The sequence below is a fragment of the Salminus brasiliensis genome, chromosome 20, assembly GCF_030463535.1.
Source record: "Salminus brasiliensis chromosome 20, fSalBra1.hap2, whole genome shotgun sequence".
Taxonomy (NCBI): Eukaryota; Metazoa; Chordata; class Actinopteri; order Characiformes; family Bryconidae; genus Salminus; species Salminus brasiliensis.
This window is the reverse complement of record NC_132897.1, coordinates 20,302,871-20,323,468: the sequence shown is the minus strand read 5'-3', so window position 1 is coordinate 20,323,468 and position 20,598 is coordinate 20,302,871. Positions and strand designations below refer to the sequence as shown.

Below are 20,598 nucleotides of genomic sequence, written 5' to 3'. Positions count from 1 at the left end.
AGTTTTGAAGACCTGAACAAATAAATTACAACGTTAAGCATCTGCTGAATTGCCACGCAAATGAAATAAATGTCCGGGCTGTTAAATCCCAGTACGGTTGTAAGTCTGCTGGCTGTGTGGTTTAGGTGAGGAACAGCCCTACGTTACCAGTCCGTCCATTGTATGAGGGTCCGACGCGTCTCCGTTACCGAGGCAACGGAGCACTCTCCAATCAGAATAGCGCTTCAATGGTGGGTGAAAATCTGAGCCAATCCGATTCGGCCTTACTCCGCTTTCAACAGTTTGAAACGGCCAGGTCTGAAGTCTGCGCTTGTGTTGTCAAGTGAGAAGCAGAGGAAGGGAAGCTAGCAAGCTCGGTTAAATCGCCTCTATAGATAACAAAGGTATGAAAAGTACGTTAATTCTCAAGAATGTAACCACAGCCCCAGCTGAACTACTCACAGCCGTTTACTTAGCTATCTAGCTAGCCAGCTAGCAGGAGCCGCTACGTGCGTCCGCTAGCTAGCGTGCTGTCTGTTATTATGTGAGGTGAGCTAGTGCTAGCTAGATATCGTAGACCGTAGACACGCGAGGTGATTTGGTGGAGATGCTGGTGGGGTTGTCTGTCCCACCACAGAACTGTTGGTTAGTGCTGAAAAGCATCGGTCACTCACTTTAGCCAGCTAGCCAAGATGCTGTCTCTCTCTGCTACATTTAAATACCACTAGCACAATCGATGGCTGGTATAAGAAACTTCATGTGCATGAATATGAATATTGCTATTTCAGATGTCCTCAGATGAAGGAGAGCTCCACAGTCCAGCCCTACCAAGGGACTCAGACCGAGGCAGCTCAGTGTCTTCTGAACTTCAAGTGAGTGAAGTGAATTTTCTTCACGGGAGTAGAATTGCCTTGTGTTGTCTCACTCTCCACGTGTTTATGTCTTAGGATGAGTATGAAGAACTGCTTCGCTTTGCTGTGGTCACTCCAAAGTATGAGCCAAGTCCTCCATCACAGCTAATGACCACCACGTTCACCCCCAAAAGTGCCCAGAGCTCAGGTTTAATGAATAGTATGAGACTTCAGGAGCGTAAAGGTAAGATACTGCCCTCGCTGTTTTGATTCAGATGAAAGTCACATGTGGTTTTAACATCTAACTGATACTGGCGCTCAGACATTGCAGAAAATGGGAGACGGTCTGCAGCTGGAAATGAAGTTACCTCAGCCAGGGCTACTTCACAGTTAGGAGTCAGACCACAGAGTCAGATTTCTGAAGGTAAACTTGCGTCACACAACTGATGTATTCAGTACCAGGCATGAGAACGTTTGCTGAATTTGTCAGTGAGTATAGCATTGTTTTCAGTAGAGGAGATGGCATCCAGGTCTGAAGGAGAGTCAGAGAAACGCTCTGGATCGGACAGATCTGGGCCGAGCAGTCCAGATCCTGTGTTCACGTCACTGACTGAGATTTTTATCTCTGAGGAGAACTTGAATCAGATGGAGAACATTCTGGACATCTGGAGCAACAATTTGAAGGTCTGAACTTCCTCAAATATGTATTTGTTAAGGTCATACATACATTGCAGTCTCCAATTACTTGGCAATGACCGAAAACTGATAGCAACTGTGGAGTTTTTCCAGGACCAAAAAGTGGACTGTTCTTGATCGCGTAAATCACTCTACTAGTATCTCGCTGACTATGTCTTTTGAAACAAAAATGGATCAAAAATTGCTGCATCACAGACCTGGAAAAGTGTTTTGCCAGGGAAAATCAGACATCAGCTATGTCTGTGAGTCACACAGATCCAGCAGGAGGGCTTTGTTTGGGGGGAAACGCAAAGGAACACCAGTTGCACCGGATAAAATACAATACAGTGCAATCAGTATTTATCATCCATTCACTTTATTGATGTACATTGATCAGCCATAACATTAATGACAGGTAACATTAATGACAGGTAAAGAATCTGAGACCTCACAATTTACACAACTTAAAAGATCTGCTGCCAGATACTTCTGAAGGTGTCTAGTCCATGTGTCCAATGATAAGATCTGCTGTGGTGGCACAGAGGGGGGGAGGGGACTTACTCACTATTAGGCAGGTGGTTTTAATGTTATGGCTGATTGGTGTAAATGCATTTAGATTAAAGCTTTAATTTCCCACTTTTCTGCTTTAACCCGGTAGTCATTTGTTAATTTATAAAACTTGCAGAAATTGTATTTGTTTATTACTTGTGGACTCTACCAGATGTAGCAAAGTAGATTAGGTTCACATTTTGTATTAAAGCCAGGAGAAAAGTGAATGATTTTACCATAACTGGAATTCTTTGCTCTTCAGATCAGATAATTGAGATCAAACTAAGCCAGTGTTTTAAATCTGCCCATTTTTCACATTGTTTACCTTGAGGATCAAGCCTGGGTAGATAATGCTTCATCTTTTTGTAGAGTAATGTGATGATGGAGCTCCGGAAATGGAAACTGGCCTTTGTGGAGCAGCACAGACTGGAGATGAAAAAGGATAGAGAAAAACATGCTGCTCATGTAGCAGGCATTAATGCAGAGATGGACAGCCTCAAAGACCTGCTCAATACCTACCAGATCTCCAATCAGAGAAAAGACGAGGTGTGTGAGCCCAACGACACAGATTCAAGGCTCATTATACTTAAATATAATGGTACTAAATGTGCAAAAACAAAAGTGCAAAGATACCAGAAGTACTGTTTACATCAGAGATCTACTGCTATCGTCATGCATCTGTAATAGGAGGGGTATGTAAATGCTCTCAAATCCTGTCCGTCATCTCTCTTTGCCATTTCAGGTGATCGTGAACCTTACACGGGCGGTTGACAGGCAGCGGGAAAGGACGGAGCTGATGAGGAGCTTCACACAGTGGAGGATCAAGCACTGCGCTGCCAAGGAAGAGGTGAGTTAGACGACAAGGCCACAGTAGAGCAGTTTGACAGCCCAGTGGCACACAGACTAGGGGGCCAGGACCCTTTCAAATGCGGTTATTTATTTATATCATGGTTTGTAGAGATATTTCTGCATGATTTGGACAGCGTCTGCTTTTTTTTTTTTTTTTTTGCTTTGAGGTCTGTCTGAGGGATTGTTTAATTCCTTACCTCTGTGTTTGGCCTTCTGTCTCAGTAAATGTCAAAATTCCAGTACGGACTTTAATGCAATTAAAACTTCAGGAAAGAGTAAACAGTCATACTTTGTCACTTTTGTTTTTGTACGCTAAGACCCACCCACCAAGATGTGATTCATTCTGCACTAATATTCAGTATGATCACATCAATTCAGTAATATTTAGACATGTTTTGTTCAAACATGTTCTGATCTACAGTATATAAACAAAAGTATTGTGGCACCTGCTCCTTAATAGTTTCTTCCAAAATCAAGGGTATTAAAAAGAGTTTATCCTGTTTTTATTGGATTAACTGTCTGAGGTCAGTCGGCTACTCTATATTTAATCACCTTTCCTTTCAGCATTCGTGTCACTTATTTGTTACTGGAAAAAAACCAATCAGTTCAGACAATGGGGAGTATTTTTGCAAAGGACACGCATTGCTTCCATGAGCGGTTTGGAACTGCTGTGAACCAAAGTGGTTTAAATTTCTGGTCTAAAATGGGATTAGAGCTCTTCGGTGGGGGTGGGTGGAAGGTGGGGTTCATTCATTTGTTACCCCATTTTTTGGGTATTTCTCTCTGGCCTCTAGGCGCAGGGGCGTAAGCTGGCAGAGCAGCACTACCAGCAGCAGTTGAAAAAGAAGGTATGGGCTGCCTGGCACTCGCTCATCGAAAGAGACTGGAGGGAAAGGGTGGAGCGAGCGTGCCAAGCTCGAGCTGAGGATGTCTGCCTACAGCTGTCTGCAGACTATGAGGCTAAGATGCTGGAGGTAAGAGGACATAATTGGAACCATTATACATGGTATTTTTTCATAAAAGATTCAATGTGGACAGGCCTTGAGAGGGATATATTATTCTAGATATCATCATTCAGATTCTGTTAAATCTGGCAGTACAATGACTCAATTATGATATACAAAATTACATCATTTAAAGCACACTGAGTTGCTACACAAGTTGGTTAAAAACCTTATGCATCAACACTCACAGATCTCTTTAATAAAAAGGTTTTTTTATGGCATTGCTCAAAGAACCATTTATAGCACCTTTTTATATAGGTGTAGTAGTGGAATATTTAAACAATACACAATTTATTTCCCCTCTTTTTCAGCCCTACCGCCCACTTACCGACTTCAGGTTCTTAAAAATGTCAGTGGTAATTACTAGTTAACCTTGCATTAGTGTTATTGGTTGCTCAGATTTTATAAATGATAAGTAAAATGCTCTAGAACTCTAGAAAGATATTGAATACTGAAGGTTCTCCGATCTGTGTGTTTCCCAGCATGTGGAAACCCTGCAGAAAGCCCAGGCTGAGATCCAAAGACTGCACATAGAGAGAGAACGCTATGAAGAATCTATGAAGAAGGCTTTCATGCGTGGTGTCTGTGCTCTCAACATTGAGGCTCTCAGCATGTTTCAGACTGGGGAAGCAGGCAGACAGGAGCGCGGTAAGCTAAGCTTTTACTCTACTGTTCGGTAGTACAGCATTCTATCTATAATCAGCAAATAAATACATATTTGAGTCTTGACTAATGCAGCACTGTATCTGGAGTAGATAACCATGAACCTTTTGGCTAGAGGGTTATAAAGCCCCCCCCCCCCCCCAGCATTTAGTTGTCTGTACTGATTTCTTTTGGGATGGGTTGGGCAGTTGATTTCAGAAGCAACAATAAATGAGCAGGTGTCCCAATACTTTGGCCAAATGGTGTAGTCTTCCCCCATTTACTCAACACGTTGCATACAATAAATGCTAACAGTGCAGGAAGTTTCCTTTCAGAGGTGTCTTGGATACAGTTTATTGATTTAATTATAGTTCTATAGGAACACTGTGAGCTTAGTTTTATAGATCCTACATCTTAATTAAAGCTGATGGTCTGGCCTCAAGTTGGTTTGGTCAATCTCCCATATAGGAAATAAGCAGACCATAGAATAAGGCACAGTTCAATATCAGTACTGTGGCTGTTGAAATAGGCTATTGACTCCACTGTTCAATCAGCCTGTAGAACTTGCTGTCCTTTGTACGCTCTTCAGTCAAATCTTGTTTAGGAATGAGGCTGAGTATTAAAGTGGTGAGTGGTAGCACTTAAATAACACCCTCCTCCACTGCTGCCATTCTTTTCTGTGAATTGAAGTAGGCTGATTATTTTTTTTTTCCTCCTCTTCCTTTTTGTTTTGTCTTTTAAATTTTACCTTCAGCGTTTTGGCATGAATAACTCTAATAATAGGTTGTTATGAGAACTGTTATGTTAACTGAGAATAAATATATGTAGGCTGAGGATTCATCTGAGCAGCTCAGAAAGTTTTCATTCCACTTTACCTGCATTCTGACTTCTAAATGGTCACTCAGAACCCATAATAGGTGCTGGGATACATGTGCTCACTCACTCTTGCTCACATTCATTCATTCATTCATTCATTCATTCATTCATTCATTCACTGCAACGAAATAAACACAGTAAACCTTTTTTGTTCTTGTGCAAGATGCTCCATTCTCAGGGGATGAGCCCAGCTCTAGCTCAATGGTCAGTCGTCCACTTCGGACCACCTCTTCCGCACGCCTTAGCCCAACTATCATGGAGTCTCCCGTGCAGCCTGGCCCCTCACACGGTCATACAGAAGACACCGAATCAGTAAGACACCTGAAAAACCCTGCAGGGGCAGTGCCTTAACAAGGACAGAGAGTTTCCTCTCTGGAGCTCAGAATGGTTACAGACAGTAATAGGTTTCACTGCATTTTATATATACACTGTCCAAATGTTTGTGGACACCCTTTCTAATGAATACATTCAGATACAGTAAGTTGCACCTATTGCTGACACAGATGTGCAAACACACACACACACACACACAGTTTAAAACATTGACAAAAATGCAGAAATTCTGTACAAGCAGACATGCTATGAAATGTTGTTCCTTTTCTATTTATGTAATGATTTCTTTAACAATGTGTTCTTTAAGAATTAGAGGTAGGCAAAATGACATTTGATCCTATTGTAATTAACTTTGTTATTGTGAAACACTATGCTTTTACTTAACATGGTGGATATCATCACTGCTTAAAAACCACTGACCAACTACTATATTTTATCATAAAGAGTGTAATCGACTTTGTAATCAAGTTTAACTGGATAAGGTGCAGCAGATTTTGAATAAAAAAAAATCATAGTACTAAGTATTAATTAGTATTTGAATAGCAAGCTACCCCTTTTTAAGAGACAGAATCTGTATCTCTGCACTGGTCTATATCAAAATAACTACCAGGCACAGATTCTGTAGATTATTTTATAGCTCAGATTTCTTCTTATCTATTGCTGTGTTGCAGGAGCAGTTTATTAGTCAAGCTGGCTCTAGTACTGCAGCCAGGCGGGCAGAGGCACTGCCCTCCACCATGATGGTAAAGACTGCTGTACCACCAGGAGGCAGCACAAGCTCCCTTAGACAGGTAAAAAAATGTGTCTGGGTTTACCCAGCAGATGCAGAGTGAATCGGTTTCTGAGTATTACTGAGCTGTAGGTACTGCATTATGAGCACTAACGTCAACCAGCGCTGTAAGTAATTATACTGGTATTTGGTTTTGTGTCGATCTTCATAGTCCAGTGCACGGATAGTAACAGCCGGTCAGCAGAAAGCCTCCAAGACAGTGACTGCGCGAATAACTGGGCGCTCTGAGCTAACCAAGACAAGCCGTCCTTCCAGCAATCTGCATGTGATGGGTGTAGTCCCACCCATGAGCTCCGTCATTGTGGAAAGACACCATCCTGTAACTCAGGTATGTGACCCGATCCTGTCCTTTTCTTTTTCTTTTTTTTTTTTAAGTATTTAACTCCTTTAGCTCCAGAATTATCCAGTAAAAACAAATTACACTAAAAGATTGTAATATTGTAATAGTGTATAAATAATTAGTATACAAATAACAATAATAGCTCTTGAATAAATATTAACTAATAAGAGTTAGGAAGGACAGGTCTGGTGGGGTTGAAGGGGCCTTTTGGAGCAAAACCAAACATTGGGGTTTACCCCTGCAGCCTTTAGGGCCTGTATGTAGGTCCATATTTCAGTTCCTGTCTTAGATAACTACATACACCCATAACATTAATACCTTTCATATTTCTATAATCCAGGTCATGCGATGATACCTTGTCTCAAGTTAAAAGGGGTCAATAATGAGATAGCAGATGAGATAGCTGACTGTCTTTTGTATTAATAGCTATGGTTTTAATGCTTGTCATTTGTTCTGACTTTTGTCTTGTTCTTTCCCAGCTGACCGTTGGTCAGGCAACAGCAGCCAAGTTTCCTCGTTCTGCTCTCCAGAGTCAGACTGTGTCCAGCACTAAGAGCTCCTCCGGCCAGCCTAGAGGACACTCCTCCTCTGCCTTTCAAATCCACTCGATCAAAGTTGTGGACTAATACCACCCCGCCCCCCTCCTCATTCTGTCTCATGTGAACTTGAATTAAACACGGGTATTCAAATGAGGTATTAGAGTACTTGAGTGTTGCACAGAAGTGACCTACAATACATCCTGGTTTAGAACTGCAGAATAGCAAAGATGTCTGTTCTTTTTTGAGGATCAGGAAGACAAAGATTTTTTATCGTCCAGATTTTCTGTTTTTTACTTTTTTATGTTTTTTTTACCTTGAGGAAGTATTTTTATACTAATGAACTAATGAACAATCAACATTTTTAGATAAATTAGATCTTATTTAAATGTTTGTGGTTCGTCTGATTGTGATTGTCCATTTCTTAATGTGTGATGTAATCATTATCCTCAGTGTTTTCGGTAGTATGAAGGTTGAGGAACAATATGTCCAAACAGTCCAGTGGTGGTCTTTTGTGTTGGTAGGAGTGGATGGCGTTGATCTCCATTGAACAAGCAGGAGTGTGTACGTGTGTGTGTTGATGCAAAGTCATTGGTGAAAAAATGTGAGTAGATGGACCTGTTCTGAAGCAGTTTCTTCTCATGTTTCCTCCAAGTGAAATAAAGCTTTGTCTGTTGGTTTCATGAAATTGCACATCTGCGGTTATTTTCGGTTATATCTTCTCCCTCCATTCTTATTTTTTCTGTTATTATATAAGGGAGACACTGTGGTTACCTTTAGGAGCTCACAGAAATGTAATGCATTTAGCATCTATTAGAAAAGAAATGTACCTGCCATCTTGGTATTCCCAACAGCGATGAGTCCCTGGTAGAGCTCCCTGCCTGGGCTTTGCTGTGCCACAGTTACTCCATGGAGCCAGATTAGTAACATCCGGTTTCCGTGCTCCTGGTAACTGTTCGGACCTAAAGAGATGCAAATTCCCCAGTGTGGTCATCAGTACTTTGACACGTGGTGGTGTTTCTGCTAATCTGTTTCACAATACACGATATTTATCACCATACATGTAATTACAGATTTTTTTTTTTATCTGCTGCATTTCATTTAATGAAACCAGTCTAATTACACTGTCTGTAATGAAACTTGCAGTTAATCGGTGTATATTAAGCACTAACAATATCCTTGATATGCTTAGAAAAGCATATTGTGTATCACGTTGACAAAATTAATCACAATACGATGAAATATCATCATTCAAACCTGCTCCTAATACTCAGCCTAGCACTCTGAAAATTAAAACTCTTGGCAGGAGAAGACCATAAAAAGACAGCAAAGCATTTTCAGGCAGCTGTTTTATGGCATTTAACAGGAACAGTGGAGTCACTTGAGGTCTAGAAGACTTTTATACTTAAAGAGAAAATTTAAGATTGCTAGAAATGAAAAGGACAGTCCTGGGTTTGACAGCAATAGCCCTTCAAAAAGATTTAACAGATCCTACAGAAGAGGTGCACTGTTCGACTATGCAGCGACACTTTGTCAGAAGACCTTTCTTGCGTTTCCACCACAGAATTCAGTTTCCGGTGTTTTCAAAGTAACCTGCAAACTAGCCTGATGCATTCTGGAAACCAGCCCTGTGGACTGATGAGGTTAAAACAACAGAATAAGCAAAAATATGTAGAGAGAAACAAAGCTGAATTTCATGAAAAGAACACCTCTCCAACTATAAAGCACAGGGTGGATCAATCATGATTTGGGCTTGTGTTGCAGTCAGTGGTACGGGGAACATTTCTCTGAAAGGGATTTCATTAAATACCAGCAAATTCTGGAAGAAAACATCACATCATCTGGAAAAACAAGCTGACCACAACCCTCACAGTGCCCTTACCTGAACGTCATAGAAAACCTGCAGATAGACCTCAAAAGAGCAGTGCAAGTAAAACACTCCAAGAATCTAAGAACAGAACTAGAAGACATTAGCAATGAAGAATGGTTGAAAACCTCCAAAAACAACTGAAAGAATTTTGCTAGTTGCAAAATTCCTTTTTTTCTGTGCACTTTGCTTTATTTGTTATTTTGAAACAGTGAAAGATGGAAATAAAAAGGGGTCTTGCTTTAAATATTTAAAAAAATAATACTTCCATGATATGTCCAAGAAAGCAATTGATGCTATACTAATGTTAACCTGACCATTTTGACAGAGCGCATCCCAGGGCAGTTCGCCTCATCACCTGTCCACTGCTCCTCGATGGCAGCCACCTGCTGCTCAGTGAAGCCCCAGTGCTGCGCAAGCTTCTTCCACTCATTCTTCTTGAGCAGGCTGTAGGCCAGCTTCCACATGACGCCTCGAACCTGCTTAGTCTCACTGCGGTGGTCCAGCTTGAACGTCAGCGGAAATTCATCGTGAAGGATCTCGTTAGCTCCTGGATTAGTCTGACAAAGGTAATCAAATAATGTCAGCTTCCGAGAAAGGCCAGGAGATGCTTAAAAAAAAGGAAAAGAAAAAAAAAGCAGGTGCTGAACGAGCGTGCCTCGGCACATTATCCAATATTACTGCTGGCTAGTCCCTCTTAGTTAGGTTATTCACTTGTCAGCCTAGGTTGGAAAGGCAATATTGTTCTGCTACATTCATGCCCTCTAACAAAATACATCTGACGGGGTGACATTTAGGTGTGGCATCATTTACAGTGTAAAATTACATTACCCCTCATGCTAATTTAATATCGGATGACGCCGAAAATAAGGTAATTGAGGCCATGAGAGGTGAGACCAAGAAAGGTTTGTGTTCATTTTGTTGCGTGATCGAGTTTCAGCAATTCTTTCGAGTGGCGCACTGCACACACTTACCTCAAATCACACTGAGGCGTTAAGTCATCTCAAATGGACATGCCTATGTGTTTTCTGGCACTGTGACACACTGTTCTGTATAAAAATGGGCAAAATGATGGCCAGAATGTGAGCGGCAGTAGGCGACTGCTATTGGTTCTAAAGCAACGGTATGTAGCTTTTTTACCTTAAAAATAACAGCTTCAAATAATAATAATAGAATAATTTGCATCTCTATCGTTGCTACTCTGGACAAATATGAGCTGCTAACTGCACTTAGACGTATCTTGAACTATTAGTCTATTCTAACTAGCTAAGGTTTTTCTTGGGTAAATAGCAAAGCACTTTTGTAAGTCGCTCTGGATAAGAGCGTCTGCTAAATGCTGTAAATGTAAATCCACTACATTACTTAACTGAAGAGGCGGGGAAGACAAGGCTTCTGAGAATTGTGTAACCTGGGTCATATTCCTGTTAAATCCTGTAGAATGACTTGACCACATCAGTCCACATGCTTCTTTCACTTTTAATGACAATTCTGTATCTGTCAGCTAGTCCAGAGCATGTTCTGTTTTTTAGTGGCATCTCAAAGGGTGAGTTTCAACTTCTCAACTGTAGGGGGAGCCGGAAAAAAAATTCCACCGGAAAAATAGTGTTTTTGCCAGGTATTGTAATAATTGTAATTCTTTTTTTCTGGTTGAAATTTAGGAAATATTTACAGTGAAAGGTCCTGTACAAAAAAGTGCAGACAAAATTCAAAGATGGCTGCTGCAACTACTTTTAGCTATGCAGCATACATTTATTCTGTTTGAGTTTATTTAACAATCTCAGTTTAGTTTATGATGATTTAGACATATGCATTTTGCCATTTTTCTTTTTTTTTAATATAATGTCAATCTGGCATTCGTTCTTTATTATTGTGTTAAAATGTAAATCTTTTTTACACTGACTTCCATTGAAAGTTTTTTGGCATAAGGGGTTTTGCATGACAGCAATGATCGAATATAAGCTTCTATTACCTGTTATCTAGGTTAGCTTTATAACTCCAGGGAAAAACTAAAGAAATAAGCTTCAGACACCAAACATTTCTAGACAACATTTGGGAGAAGGGGGGGGGAGATACTTTGCTGATTTACGAATTTAGTGGTGGGCAGATTTGCAATACTCACTCTTAGCCAGCTGAAATATCTTTCAGCTTTGATTATCATGTCTACGACAATCACTATGTCAGCTCTGGCCGCCACTCCCAAAGCTGTTTTTCCCTGCTGAGGTTTACAAAAAAAGAGTTTTTTAATGAATTTGAATCCTTAGCTAGAAGTGACTGGTATGTTTGTGAAGTTCTATGTATCAGTTAAAGCCACAATACCCTGTCTTTGATCTCCATGTTGACTCCAGTTTTCAGAATCATCTCCACAACGTCCACCTTCCCAAGCTCGGCTGCAATGTGGAGAGCTGTCTGGCCCAGCTAAGGGGGATGGTGGAGAAGCACACTTACATTTAGAAAACAGACTGCTAGAGAAGAGCAATATGAAAAAGGTCCGTTATTTTGATATCTAGACACACAGACAAAATGCACTAGCAGTGCCAGATTATTTAAGATTTTAGGATACAGCTTCAGTATTTTGGGTTTGCTGCACTATGTCCAGTTGGTCAGTGTCCTTTATGCACTAGCAAGTTCTATTGTTTAGTAGACTAGTCCTGCTGAACTGCTAGCCTTGCTGTCAAATAATAAGTAGGAGGCTAGAAAACTGTTTGGACACTCCTGCTAATGAATGCATTTAGCTGCTTTGAGTTTCACCCATTGCTGATGGGACAGCTTGTCTAGTCCATATGGAGAACTGCCTATAGATTAGGACTCTCTGGAGCAGAAAAACATGTTACTGGCACTGAGCTGTGGAACAGTGGAGCTGTGTTTTCTTGAATGATTGTGATGTTCCATCCAGTAATTTTGGGATGAGCTGGAGAGTTTGAGATGAGGTGGTGTGATGCTCATCCAACATCCTGACCTCACTAACCTCACAAATGAGGTTTAATATTGCTCATAGCAATGATCCTAAATCTAGTAAAAAGCCATTAGAGACTTAAGAGAAAGCTACTCCAACAAAAGCAGGACAAACTCTTTTTAACACCCCTGATTTCGGATGAAACAATGAACGAGCAGGTCGCCCAATACTTTTGTCCATATAGTGTATGTATACAGTTTTAGAGAAAGAGTAATACTACATAACTTACATGATCGGTGATATCTGTGTCACATCCGGACACCAGCAGTGTGTGTATCACCGGAATGTAAAAGTTCTTTACTGCCAGGTGGAACGGTGTCTGCAAGTGCTGGGAATGTAAAAAACGTTGTTATTTATTATAGTACACTCACTGAGCACTTTGTTAGGAATGGTTCATGCAATTATCTAAATCAGCCAATGATGTGGCAGCAAGGCAATGCCTGAAACTCACGGTAGCTCTAGATAATCTTTACATCAACTATCAGAATGGAAAAAATGTGATCATGACCTAAGGGCCAACATGATTGTTGGTTGCAGACTGGCTGGTTTGAGTATTTCTCAATCAGAGTTGCTGATTTCAGCACAACAGCCTCAGAACAACAGTTTACTCAGAATGGTGCATCCAGTGAGCGGCAGTTCTGCAGATGAAAATACCTTGTTGATGTGGGAGGTCATTAGCCATCCTGGTTGGAGTAACTCAGATAACCACCCTGTAGAATTGTGGTGAGCTGAATAGCAGCTCAGAATGCACAACACACAAAACCTTGTGGCCAAAGGGCTACAACAGCAGAAGACCACGTCAGGCTCCACTTCTGCCATTAGGAACAGAAAGCTGAGGCTGCAGTGGGCACAGTTTCAACACTGGACAGATGAACACTGGAAAAACAGTAGCCCGGTCTGATAAATCTCAGTTTATGCTGAGGTACACAGAGGGTAGGGTCAAAATTTGGCCCCAACAGCAGGAATAGATAGACTCGACCTGCAGTGGAGCTGGTGTAATGGAGTGGGGAATGTTTTCTTGACACACTTTGGGCTCCTTAATAACAATCAATAATGGCACAGTTCATCTTCTCACAGCTACCTCTAGCATGATAATGCACCATGTCACAAAGCTTGTGTTTGTCTCAAACTGGCTACATGAACATGACAGTGAGTCATGAGTCTCCAGTCAATATTACATAAAAAAAAGAAGAGAGAGTATAAAGGGTTCTCATACAGAGTTGTTGGTGATTTACCTGGTTTTGATAGTTCATGTCCGCTCCATTGTCAACGAGGTGCTTTACCACAGATACAAAGCCCTTTTCACTCACAGCATGCAGAGGGCTGATCCTGTTCTGAGAGCAAACAGACCCCGCGGTGTCATAGTCAGTGTCATTCCTCCAATCTGTTGACTTAACAAAACAGTGTACATTTACACATGTAAAGTATCTGGGCTTTATCTCTGTCAAAGAAAGGCACCTCTTACGTACCGAAGTGAAGATATTCGGATCACAGCCAGCTTCTAGCAAGGCCAGAACACACTCCTCATGATTTTCGTCTGCAGCTAAATACAATGCTGTCTCTCCAGCCTACGACCAGAGGAAGAAGACATCAATAAGACATCAAATTTACACTAATCCAATGATTTAATTACAGTTTGCATTATAGCATATACATAGACATTTAGGTGCATACTGTAGTTAAATACACACATGGACAAAATAATAATGATAAAGTATAGTAAAGTAATAATAAATAAAAATTCTATAAAAAAATAAACAATGAAAGTCAGACATTGCTTTTCAACCATGCTTCAACAAAATTATTTTAAAAAATAAACTCATGAAAATGATGGTACCCTTAAACTAAATATTTTGTTTCACAACCTTTTGAGGCAATCACTGCAATCAAATGATTCTGTAATTTTAGAACGTGGTCCCCACTAGCAAAATCCTGCATGTGTGTTTATTGATTGCGTTTAGTGACAAGAGCATAAGTAAGGTCAGGATATTGGATGGTCACCACTAACTATCCCAAACTCATAGCAAAAGTATTTGTTGGAGCACAGTCATTCCAGAGAACACTGTTTTACTGCTCCACAGCTCCAATACATTCATGTTTCTCTTCTCCAGACAATCCTGTTCTGTTACCAATACTTCTCTACAAGGACTAAACAAGCTGTGGGTGCATTTGCACATCTGTATCTGCAAAGGATGCAATGTAAAGTAGCTGAATGCATTTATTAGAAGGGGTGAAATCTCTGCAGACCTAGAGAGATGAAGTAAACTATATGTCCACAAACATTTGGGCATGTAGTGTACTTCGTCTATTTAGGTCTGCAAAGATTTAGATTTAGGCTCTGCAGCTCTTACGTGATTGGTTTCATTACGGATCTCAAAGTTGTCCAGCAGCAGCTGCACGGCCTCTAGCTGACCATTCTTAGCGGCAAGGTGCAGAGGTGTGTCGCCATTCTAGCCAGAGAGATGTGGAGAAACACAGGTTCAAAGTCCGCACTTTACGGTTCTGTATATTTACGTACACTTGTTTTATGTGTATCTGAGCTACACTTTAAAAAACACCCATTAACAGCTGAGCTACAGGCCTATTTGTTATGGTGGTTTAGTGTGGTTGAGAGAGTTGGTAGACAGCTCATGTGACGTAGACCTGGTTTTCCTCCATGGTGGCCATGTTGTAATGCTCTTCCATCAGCATCTGCAGCATTTTCACACATCCATGCTCTGCTGCCACAGCGAAAGGACGATTGCCATGCTGACCCAAATGGAGGAAGAGTGCCTAATTATTTGTGCATGTTAAGAACACTCTCTTACACACTGAAGTGTTACTACTGCTAGTGATGAATGACGCATATCAAAACAGGTATCATTAGTACAAGCTTATGGTTCACACTCACTTTCATTCATTTTTTAGCCATGCTAGCATTTTAGGTGATCTGTTCAGTTTTGAAAGCAATTTTGAAATTTGTAAAGATTGTAACCTACAGACATTCATTTTCTGTCATTTTTGTTAATTCCGTGACCCACAACACAAGCAACCATTCAACTTCAGCTATTAGCATTTATCTTAATATCGTAAAAGTGTGAAATGTCATGTCCTACTTGGTCTTCTTTATCAAGTTCTCTCATCTGTAGGTCATCCACAATGTACTCCACAATTTCGGTGTGATCATTAACGGCAGCACAGTGCATCATGTTCATCCCATGCTAGGGAGAGAATAACAGCATGCTATAGGAGATTTCGACTTCCAGAACTACATGCAGTAACATGCAGCAGTGAGATGATCACAACCCTTACCATGTTTTCAATCCTCTGATCTGCCCCACCTTGTACGAGTAACTTCAGGATTTCCAAACTGCCAAACCATGCTGCCAGGTGAATGGCAGTTAATCCATGCTGGGTATAACATAAAAGTGGAAGGACACTATCAAGTGGATTCTGCAATGGCCTGTGTACTCTTTAATATAAAGCTGTCAGAAAGGTTCAAAACAGGAAATATTTTCGATTTCTTAAAAGAACCTTTTAGGGGATAAAAAGTTTATTTGAAAATCAAATGTGATTTTTCGACAGTGGTTCATTTTAAATCTCTTCTCAGGGAATCCCAGATGGCCCACAATTTTTGTTTTTTTCTTATGTGTTGAAAATTGTGTTACAGCAAAAATCTAGACCAGTGGTCTTCAACCCTGCTCCTGGAGAGCTACCCTTCTTACAGACTTTAGATCCAACCGTAGGCCAACCCATCTGATCCCTTTGGAAGTCCTTGATTAGCTGAACAGGGGTGGGTTGAACAAGGGTTAGAGTAAAAATCTTCAAGAGGGTGGATCCCAGAGGGAGACTTGGAGACCATGATCTACACCATTTAGGAGTCCCTGAAGGTCAGTTTGAGAAGCATTGTTTGGAACCTTTTTTTGGAAATAATTCATACTCAAAATAATGGTTATGCGAATATATCCTGAAAGTGTCAGTGTTTTGGTCTCATTTGAGTGAAACCTGCTATTCCATACCTTGTCCTGTAAGTCTAGCTTTGCTCTCCTCCTAAGGAGGACATCCACAGCTTCCACGTTTTTGAAGGCCACTGCGTAATGAAGCGCAGTTCGATTGTGCTGGGTTGAAACAAAGATGAGATTCAGAGAGGGGCCAATGACATAAAAGCAATTCTGGACCCTCAGTGTACATAGTATGGAACTTCAGACACTGTAACTGGTCAGCTCACAATGTTCAGAAAAACATTGCATATCAAAATAAAAACAAGAAAAATTATAAAAAATACTGGCATATTGCCAAACTGTGAATTCTTGACCAAGTGATATTTATCACACTATTTATCAAGATGGGAAAAGCTGGCCATCTCAGGTCATACTCAAGTTAATGGATTGTTATTTATGTAAAATTAGGACCCAAGAGTAGTTTTCCACAAAATAGAAAAAAATACCAGGTCATTATGGGAGTAAATTCTTGATACATCAAGCATTTATCAGCATAAACCCTGAAGTTAGAATCTATTCGTCTGTTTTTGTCTAACATAGAAGGTAAACCAATCCAAAGCAATACCACTGCCGTCACCAGTGTAATATAATGAAATGAATGAATGAATTTAAGGACAAAAAATTCTTACAGACTCATGATATTACCTAAAATGTAACTGAGCAAAAAAAGTAGATTTTCAGTTTAGTACAGTTTAGTAAAAATACTTTGGAAAAGTTTAGTGGAACTGTAACATACAAATCCATCTATTCCTCAAGTTGTACTTGAGTAAAGGTAGCCTAACAGAGTACCTGTAACTAGTTACTATCACTTTACACCTCCACTTATTTCAATTTCAGTAGTTAGAAAGTATGCAAAGTACGTAATTGACCTACCACGTTTTTAGCATTAACATTTACACCCCTTCCTAACTGCTTCATGGTTTCCACATCATTCCTCTTCGCAGCTTCCATGTACTCTTTCTCAATTTCGAGCACTGGATATTGGAGAAGAACAAAAGGTTAAACAAAATCTAGATGCATGTTGGACTATACTTCAACTCCCCACCCTCAAGCGACATAAATTACATATTTGTTTTATAGTAATTACAGAGAAATTCATAGTAGATACTGAATAATGTTTAAGTAATGTTTAATTATTTTTAGTGGAGATATTCATACTAGAGACGGAAAAATTCATAGTGATTACTGATTAATCCATAGAATAAAGCATAGTACACATTGACTAATTCATAGTGGATATTGAATATTTCATATATTTCAGAATTACGTCCAGATTCAAGAGGCTAAGATAAGATGAATATGAACAGATGTATTGCTCCAGCAAATGGATGTTGAATTAAAAGTAAACTGAAACTTGGCAAGTTTTTATTAACGCACATAAACAGATGTTTTAGGTGTTCACATCATGGATTACTTGGAGGCGGTCTTGTGTGACCATTAATGATTTACTCATAGCAAACAAAGCATACCAGCATACTTCTGTTGAGTCCAGTTTTTACCCATGGCAACATCCAAATACACAGAGGACACCTTTTGGTGTTGACATTTCTCACCAGAATCCCATGTTGTACTTGGATAGATAAACAAAATACAGGTTCTTACAGAGTTCTTGGCTTGTTTAATTTAAAAGAAAGTAATTAATGTAACTTTGGTCCAGTAGTTGTTTTTTATATTTGTGGATAAATCTTTTAACATTGAATTTTATATTAAGGTAAATGTCTGCCCTTCTACTGCAGATACAAATAAAAAGGAATAAAATAAATCAAAAATACATATAATTTAATGTTATTAATAGAAATACAGTTTTCCTCTGAGGAAGAAGGAATTTATTACTACATCACTTGTCTAAAATTAGAATCAACATTAGCTGATTAGAACATGGTTAAAGAGGATTTTGGAGAAGCCTGTCTTATTTAAATCTCAGACATTTGTTTTGGTTTGGTCTTGATGGTTAACGTGTGTGGCATCACCATGGCCAGGTCCAAAGACTTCCCTGTGTCTGAGAAGGGATTTAAAAAGATCCCAGAACACTTCGAAATCATCCTTTTCACTGTCTACTAAATAATTTACAAGTGGAAAAACTTAAATATACTGCCAGCGTGGCCAGGTCAGACAGTCCTAACAAATTTAGCCCAATTTAGGAGACTGCCAGATGTGTAAAAGCATCTTCAACAATCCAAAAATGCTATCAGGGGACCTACAGGTAGGTCTGTAGGTACAGCTGATATCAAAGTGCATGTATCTACCGTCAGAAAGAGACTGGAGGTGTGCGAGGAGGAAACCCTTGATGTCAAAGAAAAAAAACAAAAACAACAACAATCGGGACAAGATTAAAGTTTGTCAAAGAACACCTAGACCAAGACCTGGACGTCTGGAACAATGCTCTTTGAACAGTAACAATAATTGTGGTTGAATTATTTGGGCACAGTAAAGGAAGACATGTTTGGCGCAAACCAAGCACGGAACTTGAGCACAAAAAAAAAAACATATATATCAACTCTGAAGCATGAAGGTGGAAATCGCATAGGGGCTGCATTGCTGCAGCAGGGCCTGGTCAGCTCCCCATCATAGAACCCACAATAAATTCTTTATTATAGCGCGAGCTTCAGGAAGATGTGAGACCATAAACTGAAGTCCAAAAACTGAAGCAGAAGTGGACCATGCAACATGACAATGACCCAACCCATTCCAGTAAAACAAACCAAGCAATGACCTAAAAGAAAGAAACAGGAAGTTCGGGAATAGTCAAAGACTAGTCAAAGTCTAGATCTTGGTCCTATTGAGATGCTGTGGAGTGATGTGAATGCGAGAAAAACCCTTAAACATCACACAGCTGGAAGAATTGTGGATTGAGGAGCGGGAAACACGTTCTCCCAGTTGATGTCAGAGGCTTGTAGATATTTATAGGAAACATTTTATTGAGGTTATTTCAGCCAAAGGAAGAAATACCGGCTGTTAAGACATAGGGGGTCCTTTTTCCTCACAGTGACATTTCTATTTATTTCTATAAATTATATTTTAGAAATCATTAAAAACTTAATTGGTATTTGTTGTTATTTCACCTTCAGCTTACAAAATTGATGAAAGGGCCCTATCTTACACCCTGCAAAAGGCACGTCGCAATGCTAATTGCTAGCTTGCAACCCTCCAACAGTCTATTTTTACGCTTTCCGTATAGCAACGGTGCTTGCGAAAATATTCATTGCTATCTTGGTAGTAAAATGTCAACACAGGCGCATTGTCTAATGCGTGTATAGCAGGGATTTTTTTTGTATTAAACTAAATTTAGTTAGTGGACAGCAATGGCCTTCAGATATTAAAATGAACAAAATGAACACATTACCTGTAACAATCAATGAAACTTCTGCTTAATCTCAGTTTGTACTCACACATCTCCACATTATCGAAACTAGCATCTGCCTCAGGCTCCTTCTGGAGGATGAAATCTGTGAAACCTTTGACATGCTCGGATTTCATCCATGTTTTAGGGTTGAGGTTTTCTTTTTTCAGCATAGGATGCTTCATGATCCTGTCTTTCAGAGCTAGAACTCTGTCCGCCATCGTGAGTTGTGTTCAGGTGAAGCTTACTGCTTTGACACAGAAAGAGCTCTGTGAAGCAGTTACGTCTGTTTGCTTTGGAAGCCTACACCCTAAGGAAATTTGCTCTTACTCACACTCTCTTATAGCACACTTCAATTTCTCCAAGTGCTGATTGTACTGATAGGCTTGGGAGACTTACTGACAACACGTTCTGAAGTTCCACATTGAGACTTAGACTTAATTAGGCGGTCAGGGAATTATAGATGTCAGAGTAAATGTAATAAGACAGCAAATAAGGGAACACAAAGTGTTGTGACTACATCATACACACATATGTTAAATAAACACTGTATAACAACACACAAGTACCACAAGTAGGAACGCTACCATTCCACTTGACGTCCAATCACCAAGTTCATCCTATATATGACGTGTTATTTTTGCAAATGATTATCACAATATGTAAATTTGTAATTTATCAAATTATTTTTGTAAAATGTCTATATATTTCAACACATTTCGCCTAACAGTGCTACCTCAGCCCACATTAATCTCAAATTACAGACACAATCTGACCAAAAACATTCTACTCATGTTATATTATACAATAAGGCATTATATACCTGCATTATTCCACTGACCAGCAGTTGCTTAAGAAAACGGGTGGCAATTGCAACAATTGCAATGTCTGGGGCTTCTTTTCTTTACTGCTGCTACATAAAGGGGGTCATTTTTTTAAACTTTAAATACAGTATATGATACAAACACATTCAACACTCCTGCGTCCTATTGCTCAATCGAGCCATGTTTGAGTGCATTTGCTTCACCATAGAC

The 20,598-nt window shown here is 39.9% G+C and overlaps 2 protein-coding genes across 5 annotated transcripts; one reads left to right on the top strand and one right to left on the bottom strand.

The window, feature by feature from the left end:
• Nucleotides 1-285: 285 nt before the first annotated feature.
• poc5 (POC5 centriolar protein homolog (Chlamydomonas)) lies at nt 286-8,112 on the top strand. Of its 2 annotated transcripts, none has more exons than XM_072664761.1 (13): nt 286-383; nt 768-851; nt 927-1,074; nt 1,153-1,254; nt 1,345-1,514; nt 2,424-2,600; nt 2,797-2,901; nt 3,698-3,877; nt 4,390-4,555; nt 5,589-5,737; nt 6,430-6,549; nt 6,700-6,876; nt 7,368-8,112. In XM_072664761.1, the coding sequence occupies exons 2-13, from the start codon at nt 768-770 to the stop codon at nt 7,512-7,514; spliced, it is 1,725 nt and encodes a 574-aa protein (XP_072520862.1). In that variant the 5' UTR covers nt 286-383; the 3' UTR covers nt 7,515-8,112. The 2 variants fall into 2 exon arrangements, with proteins under 2 accessions (XP_072520862.1, XP_072520861.1); XM_072664760.1 differs by having other exon boundaries at nt 1,342-1,514.
• On the bottom strand, nt 7,297-20,224 carry ankdd1b (ankyrin repeat and death domain containing 1B). 3 transcript variants are annotated; one of them, XM_072664764.1, is made up of 15 exons: nt 19,614-20,224; nt 17,098-17,198; nt 16,243-16,341; nt 15,536-15,634; nt 15,340-15,444; nt 14,888-14,992; nt 14,596-14,694; nt 13,714-13,812; nt 13,480-13,635; nt 12,474-12,572; nt 11,608-11,706; nt 11,411-11,506; nt 9,650-9,851; nt 8,259-8,386; nt 7,297-8,166 (listed from the first exon to the last, which is right to left on the bottom strand). In XM_072664764.1, the coding sequence occupies exons 1-15, from the start codon at nt 19,783-19,785 to the stop codon at nt 8,158-8,160; spliced, it is 1,668 nt and encodes a 555-aa protein (XP_072520865.1). In that variant the 5' UTR covers nt 19,786-20,224; the 3' UTR covers nt 7,297-8,157. The 3 variants fall into 3 exon arrangements, with proteins under 3 accessions (XP_072520865.1, XP_072520863.1, XP_072520864.1); XM_072664762.1 differs by having other exon boundaries at nt 8,255-8,386; nt 19,614-20,216; XM_072664763.1 differs by having other exon boundaries at nt 8,255-8,386; nt 13,480-13,578; nt 19,614-20,214.
• Nucleotides 20,225-20,598: the final 374 nt, after the last annotated feature.